The 12,346-nt window shown below is 27.3% G+C and overlaps 1 protein-coding gene across 5 annotated transcripts in view; it reads right to left on the reverse strand.

Moving 5' to 3' along the window:
• Positions 1-12,346, reverse strand: part of LOC129956914 (feline leukemia virus subgroup C receptor-related protein 2-like) — a 204,357-nt gene that overhangs the window by 110,878 nt on the left and 81,133 nt on the right. Inside the window, exon 1 of one of the 5 annotated variants that reach the window (XM_056068948.1) lies at positions 9,564-9,644. The exons of 3 other annotated variants lie outside the window; for them this stretch is intronic. Coding sequence is in view for 1 of the 2 variants with exons in the window: in XM_056068945.1 (XP_055924920.1) it covers positions 3,880-3,915 (36 nt within the window). In the remaining variant the exon portion in view is untranslated. Of the gene's footprint in view, positions 1-3,879; positions 3,993-9,563; positions 9,645-12,346 lie in introns of those variants that run through there. One more of the 5 variants, XM_056068945.1, reaches the window with a different exon arrangement.

The following is a 12,346-nucleotide window of genomic DNA, read 5'->3' on the forward strand; positions in this document are numbered from 1 at the left end:
GCTAAATTTGGTAGCTCTATATAGTCTATTTTATAGAACACCAACGTGTATATACACATTTTTCTTTATTTTTGGAAGAGATTTGATAAAAGTTCCAACGTACGCCGAGCATTTAAATCAGCACTTCCACATTTTTACGCTTTTGTTTTGACTCCATACCTTTTTTTTTTAAAAAAAAATCTGCTTTATAATGTACTAATAAAAAGTGCTCTTTTCGGAACTTTTTACTTTATCACCTGAATGAGGAAATAGCATTTATGGCATCTATAAAAAGACGGAAGTCTATTTTCATTCATCGCTGCGTTCATCAGCAATAACATTCGTTTATGGCACCTCTTTTCGTTTTCAAGCGATAGCTTCACGCTTCTGCCTTTCGCCAAGAACGCAAGGGTTGCTTTCACCTGTTCAGAATCAGTGTGACCGAAAAAAAGAAACTTCCAGTGAAATAGAAATCCTTTTTGCAGCTGTCACCCGAAAAAGAGTTGCGCTCTAATATCCTTTTAAGTCACCAAAGCATTTTATAATAAATTTTATTAAAAAAACTGGCTTTAAAAAAAAGGCATTTTTTTAGTTCATTAGAATTAAAATATTATTATTATTTTAATTTCTATTATTTATTTATTATATTAACATTTTTGCCATCATGATAAATTATCTTTACTTTTACTACTAATAAAAATGGATGTGTGTGTGTGTCTTTGTGTTGGCTCTTTATAGGATAGATTGTGTGACTCACACACTTGGCGCAGACAACAAGTGTACATATGTATTTTGGAGGGTATAACTGAGCACCAATGAGATATTTTTAAAATTTTAATTAATAAAAAGTAAGCATGACTGTAGACATTTTTTCATGTTAAAATAACTGAAAATACTGCAGCATAAAAATATTTTGCTTTAATTTTTAAAAAAAACTATCTTTCCAATTATACTAAGTTTTGGCTGTATACTTTTTTCAGTTTTTAAAAATATTTTATAACGATATATTTCATTGTTGAAGTGCATCTGAAATCGTTTTCATTGTTACTTCTAATATTACATCGTGGCCTTTCCTCACTTTTATAATCAAGATTTAAAAATTCGGCTTATTTTTACTTTTTCATATACATGATATAGATAAGTATAATAATTAAAAAAAAAACAGAACTCGAGATTTTTACGAAACTCTGCATTTTAGACCTCCCCATTTGTGACTACAATTGAAGTTTTATTTCAGATTTTTGTCTCAGTCGGTTGAGAAAAATGTGCCTAAACCACAAATCCGATTTTCGGATACAATTAACCGCATGCCAGGAATTAATCGCTGAAAACTCGCCAAGGATCACGTGATAGATTCTGTAAAAATGCTAACTTCACGCCAAAAGTTAATATTTCATAACTTGTACCCCAAGACTATGTAAGACTTTCTCTGACACTTATTAGACAGTAGATGCGAGAAAGTTTTAAGGAGACCAACTGGTTTCATACTAAATAAGTTTCAATATAAGGTATGTTTTAAACAGAACGATATAAGTTTCTCAAGTAATATTAGTTACACGTCTATCAAAATTTGAATTTCAAAAATATTTTTCTGTGGAAGCCCTTAAAATATAATTATATAAAATATTTAACTGTAATTTTTTTAGCATCCGATTTTTCTGTTGATCCAACTGGTCTCCAAAGGCAGCTATTTTTCTAATTTTTTTTTTTAAATTTGTAATTTATTATTATGTATATTGAAGTCTTGAAATGAATTTCTTTCTAAAACTCACCCTCTAATTGCGTGAATTATAATTAAGAAATGATCTCTTTCTAATGAAACAAAATTATAATCAAGTTATTCGAATTAATTTTTAATGAACTTCTTTATGATATTAAAATAACTCATTATCATCGAAAGCACAAAAGCATAAAAAAACCATAAAATTAACTCACTAGGAAGAGAGAAAAAATTTATTATAAAATTTCATTCTTACAAACACGAAAAAGACAGATAAAAATATGCTGATATTAAAATACAATATATTATCTTATATAATATATTACATATATAATATTAAATACGTAATATGAAGTTAGATAAAAAATATGTAATAAAAATTTTAAATCCGTGTTTTCTTTTAAGAAATTAATAGAAAAAGCCTAGAATTGCAGTAAAGAAAAATGCAAATTCTTCTAGAACACAGAATCTGACATCTTGTAATTGGATATTTCATTTGCATTAATTTACTTTAATTATGAAACTTTAAAAAACATTATTAAATATTTAATTTGTGGTTATTCAAATCAATTGAGTTAATTGATTGGCATAAGCATAATTTAATGTGTATACATAGAAATTTTATTTCATTTGTCATTCAACGCGAATTTATTGTCAGCATAACTTACCGTTGAAACCACCTGTTATACGTGCAGATGGTGAGGCGATGCGTATGTTTCTCCATTCAAAATAGAGAAAACTGTCAGACGATAGAACACAAATAGTCAGACGATAGAACACAAATAGTAACTTTAGTAGGGAAAAAAAATGTTCTGAAATATTTTAACCAAAGTTTTTTTTTTCTTTCTTCACAGTAACATTATTTATGTCTTTTTAAATGATATATCAAAAGTTCACTGGTATTCTGCTGCGCGTTTCCCCGTTTTGGGGGGTTAATAAAATTGCGCCAACAATCTCGGCATAGACTAGTGACCGGTGATTTTAAATCAAGAAAAAATTATGGCTAAAGTTTTATTACTGTAATCATATCAGTAAGGGGCCAGTATGGTTGTCCCAAGTTTTTCCCTTTCCCTTTGGTTTAAGAAAACTTTGGCTACTTGGCAGAGAGAGAAAATTTTTTTTTTCTAAATTACTTGAAAACGATACATTCAGTCCTAAAAATGACAACACAGAAGATTTAAAGCATAAAGCATTGTGTAAAATGAATACCAGCAATATTTATATTTTTTACAGGAGGAAAACAAAGGATATAATAAAATAAAATGCCTAAATAAAGATTCCATGTAAATATATTTACGTGGATTCATATATTTTTATATGTAATTCATTACGTGGAATATATTATTACGTGGAATAATTTATGTAAACAATTTTGCAAATGCTTGGCCAAAAAGAAGAAATTTTTGAAATTTTAATTTCGATTTATTTAACCATAATTAGTGATAATTTGTACAGGAAAGAAGTGAAGCAATAATAAAATGATGTCTCTTTACTTCGCGATAAAATAGCAAAGTTTTTCCCATCAGTGATTTTACTATGAGATTCTGTTAGAGATTGGTTTGCCACATGCCGGCGTAGGCATCTTTGAAATGATATCTAAGATATCTTTTGAAATGCATGTGTGAGTGATAGGGACTTTTATTCCTTCGCTCGGAGAGAGGGAAAACACATAAATCATCAATTTTCTGGAACAAGTGTTAAAAATTATGAAATAAAAAACGAGAATTGGTTCAGGAAATGAGAGAACATTTTAGAATGAAGTTAATTTAGGCTAAATTAAAATAAATTAATTAAGATTTAAAATATCAACAAAAATTAGAGCACTACAGAAATGTGTAAGTTTGAAAGAAAAGTTTCAGCCTGTTTGGAACCCCATTTATTTCAACACCCCTCAAAATTATGAAGTCATTCCAAAGAAATCTTCGTGTAGCTTTTAAAAGGAATTAAAAAAGACACTATTTAAATGAGAATAAAGCACTGTTTCATCATCCGAATGACATATATACACGAATACTAGAAAACAACACGAACAGGAACAAAAAAGGACCATTAGAATTCTCAAAACACACACACACAGAAATTAAGTGGACCAAGCTCTTCATCTTGATGCTTTCAAGGAACGAAAATAAGAGATGGGTTACACAAGGGTAGTTGGAAAGTAGTTTAAGTTTGGTTCTTACCAAGTTGTGCGTACCGTACTTGGTCTGTGTGTCCATCTCTGTCTATCTAACCCTTTTCTTTCTTTCTTTCGAATGTTCTTTCGAATACGAGAATGGATGGGTAGTGTCCGATTTATGGAAATGCTTTAGTAGAAAGGTCTACAGCGTTAGAAAAGCATAGGTGGGATACTTTTATCAGTACGGATACATTTATCAAAACTTCACGTGGACGGGAAGACTAATGTTCACAGTGTAAGAGTAGCCGCATTTATTAGAAAACGCGGAGACGAGGAAGACAGTGCATCAATCAATCCTAGAAAAATAAGAAAATAATCGACATCAGCACCCAAATTCGATTTAAAATTATTCTTTTTTATGCGTGAGGAGGGTTGGGGGCGAAGTCGTACAGGAGAAGAAAAAAGAAGCAAGAGTTCGGAAAAAAAATTCGAAAAGGTTTTTACAATCCCATTTAAAGATAATGTGATGGAGATAACAGATAAAAAGAAAAGGATAACTGGATGAAGGTTGTGAGGTAGCAAATTTTTAATGCACTCGATTTGATTGCGTTTAATGGTAAATATTGGGATAAGTGTTTTGCTAAATTTCCCGCAAAATTATTCGTGAACAAAGTAGAATGCCCTCTTGATGAATCTGGAGTTCAGACTATAGATAAAATTTCTTTTTCCCATATTGAAAATAATGATGAGATTGACAATTACTTTTTCGGAACTACAAAATGTAATCAACGATTTCGACATAAAATCTGATAGAAAATTATTAGAAATAAGATTGCTCAGGGGAATGGATATAAGTTTGTAATTGCCAAAGTTATGAAAAAGGTCAATCCTTTTCTGCTTTTAAGACTCAAGCTGTAATCTTTTAACTAAATTTTGGAACGAATATAAAGGATCTGACCCTCAAAAAGAACGGTTATACATTATGTGCTCCTTCTTTTCCTCGCCATTTTCACTTATTAGAGGATGACTTTTGCTTTTGTGAAGAAGTCAGCGATCCCATCCACTTTGCAACCTCATGTCCTTTCATTCTTTCACGACACCTCCGAAAACCCTCGTCTTCGCCAGAAAACCTTTGATACAAAAGAGTCTTTAATAATTCATCTTCCAAAAAAAGAATCATAAACATGATTAGATTCCTAACTGAGCATGAAGAATGATTCCAATATGATTAACCCTCACAATTTTTGCGTGCAATATTTTAATACTGCTCGCATTTTATTCTTAATATATCCAAGAGTCATCTCAAGTACCTAGTTATAACTGCTTTATTTTTTTCATTCATACTGTATATTATCATGTTCATTCATCCAGTTTTATAGTACTCCAAATATTTATAACTGCTTTATTTTTTTCATTCATACTGTATATTATCATTTTCATTCATTCAGTTTTATAGTACTTCAAATATTTATAACTGCTTTATTTTTTTCATTCATACTGTATATTATCATGTTCATTCATACAGTTTTATAGTACTCCAAATATTTATAACTGCTTTATTTTTTTCATTCATACTGTATATTATCATTTTCATTCATTCAGTTTTATAGTACTTCAAATATTTATAACTGCTTTATTTTTTTCATTCATACTGTATATTATCATGTTCATTCATCCAGTTTTATAGTACTTCAAATATTTATAATTGCTTTATTTTTTTCATTCATACTGTATATTATCATGTTCATTCATACAGTTTTATAGTACTCCAAATATTTATAACTGCTTTATTTTTTTCATTCATACTGTATATTATCATTTTCATTCATTCGGTTTTATAGTACTCCAAATATTTATAACTGCTTTATTTTTTTCATTCACACAGTTTTATAGTACTTCAAATATTTATAATTGCTTTATTTTTTTCATTCATACTGTATATTATCATGTTCATTCATACAGTTTTATAGTACTCCAAATATTTATAACTGCTTTATTTTTTTCATTCATACTGTATATTATCATTTTCATTCATTCGGTTTTATAGTACTCCAAATATTTATAACTGCTTTATTTTTTTCATTCACACAGTTTTATAGTACTCCAAATATTTTTCATTCGAATCTTTATCATCTTTTGTTATGTTATAAGTATTTGTATTTTGTCATTTGTATGCTTTTTTCCGATTGATTTCAATGTAATTGTTTTAATAAAGACCACCTACATCTGTATCAAACTGGAAAGGGGCCCCATGAGCTCCATAAACGGAGGTATGGTGCGATCTAAAATGTACTATGTGAATATTTATCCCCCAAATCTAAATTTTTCTCCAATGGAAAACTTCTGTTTGCCCAATACACAGATATTACCAATGAAAGAAATCCTCTTTAAGAAACAGAAAGTGCTTGAGTATTTAATATAGAAACTCAACTGAAAATTGCCATGGCATTATATCTTCAATTGTTTCTTGATCTTTTATATCACTCCTATTCTTCAGAATATCCATTCATTTGCACACACTTTCATCAAGAATCTAACAGGCATTTTATCCATTCTTGGATTTTATATAAGCATTTTTATGAGCATTTTAAGCGTTTTATATGTCTTCGAATGTACCTTATCATAAACCTTCAATTCTCTTTTCAACTTAATATGACTATTCCATCCAGTATGTGGAAGACAAAGCAGAGCAATATGTTTCAACAATGTATGTCTAAAATGCATTTTACTCATTGAGAACAATCAGAATTGTTACTCTTTATGCTAAGATTAATGATTCCCTTTTAACATATAAATATTAAAAATTAAATAAGAGAACACAGAGCTAAATAAAAAAAAATAACAATACCAATCAACATTTACAGCAATAGCAGCGTTTAAAAACTGAAAAAATTATAGCAGTACAACTTGATAATAATCTAATTCCTATTTCCGATCTCCGGAAATTAAAATGTCTGATGGAGTATCTTCTAGATGTAAAGATTAGCGAATTCTTACTGCCTTTTAGCATTATGTATAATTATAACGCTGTATCTGCGTGGTGCTTTAGCTATTATGTTACAGCTTTTTAATTTTTGGACGAAAATATCTCCATCTCAAAACATTTCTTATCCAAGAAAATAATTAATTTAAAATAAATGAAGCTTTAACAAAAATGGAACTTTTACATTAAAAGAATTTTGGCTTGATAAAAATGAGTGATTTTTCTCAACCTGAGGACTATTTTTCAAGTTCAAATGAACTATAAAAAAAGACAAAAGTAGAGAACAAAATGAATTTATCATCATAAGTTATGAACAAATATGATTATTTTTCCGACATAATCGCCGTGAATATACGAGCATTCATCATATGGGTGGACCGAGTTTTTGATCCCCTCTTTGACCAGTCCTTCAACTCTTCAGTCTAAAATGCCTTCTCTGTTCTTGTTTTATTTTTTTTATGTGTTTTTAAACTTGAAAAGAAAATGAAACTCATACTTTTGTTTTGCATTCTCTTTTCTAAATTAAAAAAAACTCTCTACTCTTTGTTAACTTAATTGAATAGATTTTAAATATATCGTCTGCGTGAGATTAATAGAGAAAAAATGAATTAAATTTTGCATAATGACACAGATGAATTTAACTTCGGACATTATGAGCAAATGGGCACCTTATTAAAAGTCAAATAAAAGGGATGATCAAACAAGAAAAAAAGAGAAATACAGGAAAAATATAGAAATCAAATAAACCCTTTTGTAAAGAACTGTTGTCTTTAATAACTTACGTTAGTTAAATTTATGTGATAAGTGTTGAGTGAATTTTGTGTTCAGTAAAAATAATGAAAAAATATTCTTCATCTTCAAGAATAAAATAAATAAATAAATGAAACTACTCTCTACTAAAATACCGATTAATAAAAAATAATTAGATAATCAAAAACATAAAATGTTCCCATATAAGATTAATATTAATTTTCGTCCCATTATTAAATCAAATTCAGTTTTCTTCTTTTTTTTTAGTCATAAAATACTTCGTTCTTTAAAAAAGTTTTGTGTTCGGCATTAAAAAAATTCGTTTCAAGATTAAAAATGAAATGAAATTACTATTTAATAAGTAAATATTTATTAAAAACATATAATTAATTAAACGGAAACATACATTTTTCTCAAATGCATATATGAATATTACATTCTTATCACCACAAGTAAATCAAATTCAAGATACTAATAAGTATTTCATTATTTAAAACGAAACAAATCAAAGATTTCAAATGCAAATCAAATAATGCAATTCACCAATATTAGTCATTCAAAAATCCACTAACTATCTTCTAAACTTATTGCACAGGTTCCAATAAGAAAAAAAAAATGAGTTCATTAAATATTCGCTTTGTTAATATATAATTTTCCTTATCAATAGTAATTAAAATTCAGAAGAATTAGATGAAATAGACAGAGTTTCCCTTCATTAAAATTAAATCGAAGAATACACATCACGGAAGCAACAGTTCAACAAAATTAGCCTTCCCTAAACCATCAGATACTCAAAATTTAGCAGAGTTCAGTAAGGAAAGGAATTAATACATTTTCAAATAAACTGAGCTTATTAAATATTCCATTAATCATTATTTTAATTTCTTTCATCAACTAGTAAATAAAATCCAACAGTAGGAGATTAAAGAATTAGAGTTTCATCCATTAAAATGATGTCGAAGCCAATGATAACGGAAACACAGGAAAAATGAGTCATTTGTAAATCAAAGAACTTTTAAATTTAACACACATATTTCATAAGAAAATTCATTAAACCTTTTTCCCCATAAACTGAGTTCATTAAATATTTATCAAATTAACATAAAATTGCTAACAAATTAAATTCATCAGCAACAAATCAAACCGTCAGAAAGGATTTCATTCACTAAGTTGAAATTTACCAGCACAGTTTAATAAAATTTGTCATTCGTAAATCAATAGATACTTTTAAATTTATTATGCAGATTTCAAAAAGAATAAGTATTAATACGCTATCACGGAAGTAAAGTCCATTAAATATTTAGCGCAAATAACTTGCAGCTGAAAACTTCTAACGAAACTGCATAGAATTCATAAGCAGAATTCTTTATTTTAACAAAGAAAAAATGTTATCGAAGTATACCTACGGATAATTTAAAAATCAATTACAACAAAATTTTTAAAAAATGATGGAAAATCCATATTAATTATCCCAAAGAATAATAATAGTTTATTTTTAAAGTCATAGCCGTTGATTAAAGTGGAATTAAAATATTATATTTGAAATTCCCTATCATTCGCTGAAAAAAATTCATACCAATAAAATTCCACATTATTGAGATTTGCATCTGTATGTAAATGAACATTTGCCTATTAGTTTATTATTTTACTTGTCAAACAAACTTTTAAGTACTATTCTATTGTCAAATCCGTGAAAATAGATAAAATTTATTTTACGTTTTTAAAGTTTATTATACAGTTATAAATTGTTTTTTATAATTTATTATATTATTATATTTTAGAGCTTATTAGTATTATATTTTTAAGAGCCCTATCATTGTAAGGAAATAGAATAGATAACATCGAATTATGAATTTCTAATTTTTCTCCCTGATATTATTTCAAGCTTATCTGCACATAAAAAAGAAAGAATGCCAAAACTAATTAATTTATATGATTTCTGAAATCTGCATTCTTTCTTGAAGAAAATATGTTTCCGTTTTTGACAAGAAATAATTGCAAATGTCATAACTTACAAGTCATTCAAGTTCATAAATTCAGTCGAAGGACGAAGACCTAAACCTATTCAGAATGACGCGAAGTGAATGAAGAAAAATTCGTCACTGAAAGGGAAAACGCCACCTACATTTGATAAGAGAGGAGCCCCGCTATCTGCATTATCTCTAACAAATCAAACGTGTTTACAAATCATGCAGGAATGAAATGAAAGTAGAAAACTTTATTAACTTAATTTTAATCATCGCCTTTAGATTCATTACCATTGGATTTACTGTTAATATTTAGATCAAAACTTTAAGATTCACTACAACTAGATTTATGAAAAATAGAATAGAACCTTTTTATTTATTACCATTGGCTTTATGGTTAACATAATCTTTTGATTCACTTCACTGCCGCTGAATTTATGGCAAATAGAAACGATTTTTTTTTATGCAGTAAAATTTGTAGAATTTGAAACTGAAAATACCACAATAAAAATTAGAATAAAACATATGTCTGTAAATGAATATTGCAAAAAGAAAAGGACAATTTTTTTTTAGTTAAAAATGATAGAACAGTTTTGTTTTTATATTTCACAGTTTTTTGATTTACGTATAATTACCAGATAAATTAATAATTATCATAATTAAGAAATATATAATTTACAGTTAATAATTCAAACAAATGAATAACAATTAAATAAATAATGTATGGTTTTTTTTCAATACAATTGCATAATGAAATTTCTGTATAAATGTAGAAAAACATAATTAACCGACAAAAATAATTCTAGAGTAAAGATCTTTTTAATGATTTTCAATTTTGATCTCAAATTAACTGAAAGAAATTCGAATTATGGCGATATTTTGGCATTATATTAATAAAAAAGTTTAAAAATCAAAGACAAGCTAGAATTCGAATAAAAAAAGATTCGGATTAGCCACGTTTCATTATATACATAGAAAAAGCAATTTTTAAACGATTTCTATTATGATACCGAAGTACATAACAATCTGCTGTAGACGGATATAGAAAACGATAATGACTACTTATTCGACAACAAAAATAATTTAAGAAAAATATTTTAATGATTTTCAATTTTGATCTCAAACTGACTGAAAGAAATTCGAATTATAGCGGTATTTTAATATGGTGTTAATAAAAAAGATAAAAGAAATCAAAGACAAACTAGAATTCGAATTAAAAAGTTCGAATTAGTCACATTCCATTGTAAAAATAGTAAAATTCATTTTTAAGCTATTTCTATTACGATATCGAAGCTCATAGCAATCCGCTGCAGACGGATATAGCAAACGATAATATATTATTTAACCAACAGAAATAATTCAAGAATAAAAATATTTTTAATAATTTTCTATTTTGATTTCAATTAATTTAAAGAAATTCGAATTATGGAGATATTTTAACATTTCATAAATAAAAAAAAGTTTAGGAAATCAAAGACAGACTAGAATTCGAATAAAAAAAGATTCGAATTAGCCATATTTCATTGTATAAATAGTAAAAGTAATTTTTAAACGATTTCTATTAATATATCGAAGCACATGGCAATGATATGACAAGATTCGTTGTAGACGGATGTAGCAAACGATAATGAGGTCAAAGGAAAAAAATAGAATTGCAGTCTCATACTGGGGATTCGCGTTCCGTGTTTATTAATAGTCATGTGCATATTATAGAAAAAAAGAGAAGCAAAAGTTCGTTGTTTTAACATATAGTATGGTTTATTTATGGATGAATACATTAAAAGTTTTATTCAAATATCAAAATGCAACTTTTAACAGTTCGACCATGATGCAACTGCCATAAGAAAAGACATAACTGAAACAGTCCAAAATAACTGAATTGTTGAAAGCAAGCGAAAGAAGTAGGGGATAAAAATTGAAAAATGATTGCTTTTCTCTTGAATAAAAGTATGATTAAAATTGACTCCAGTATAATTATGTTACAATTTTAATTCACTAGCAAAATAAATGGATGAATTAAAATGCCTTCACAATAATTATTTTTCTCTGGAACAAAGGATTGAATCTTATGAAGAAAATCGACTTCAGTTTAGCCATGTTATAATTTTGATTCGCTGCTCAAAGGTATATGAAATAATTTGATTCATTAAAAAAATTAAACAGAAAATAATTGTAATGAGAATTAATTACTTTATTATTATTTACTTATATGATTTACAAAATTGCAAACCAGGAAACAAATTTCAGAAAACTGGCAAAAACGAAAACAGAAGAAGAATATTCATTTATCTTGGAAAAAATAACATAAGATTCTATAGGAATTTTTTGAACTGAATTAATAAAAAAAATTCATGTAAATGGGGATTTTTTTTTACTTTTTTGGGAGGTAGTTATTTTTACCTCTTATCTTTTATCATGTAATTATTTAATTAGAAAAAATATGATTTATTACTGAATATGATAGGATTTTTAAAATTTAATAATACGTGATAAATTTTTTTCAAAATATTTATAGTTCTTCCTTGAATCACAAGGGATTTCATGAACTTAATTTTAAAGAAATAAGGCCATTAGTATCTGCAGAACCATCAAGTTATTATTCCTTTTAAATTCAAGAACTTATATTTGAATATTTATTATACAATATTTAAAATGTTTTTTGCAATGATTTCAAAACTTTTGAGAGCTTGAATATTTGTCAGCTTTTTAATTTTTTTTGTTTGTTTTGAAAAACGTTTAATTTCTTGTACATTCGAATTATTTCAAAGACAAATAAATAATTTCTATTTATAAAAACAATGAAGTGCTTTTTTTTCATCATCGCTTAACTG

This window comes from Argiope bruennichi, chromosome 11 (genome assembly GCF_947563725.1).
Source record: "Argiope bruennichi chromosome 11, qqArgBrue1.1, whole genome shotgun sequence".
Classification (NCBI taxonomy): domain Eukaryota; kingdom Metazoa; phylum Arthropoda; class Arachnida; order Araneae; family Araneidae; genus Argiope; species Argiope bruennichi.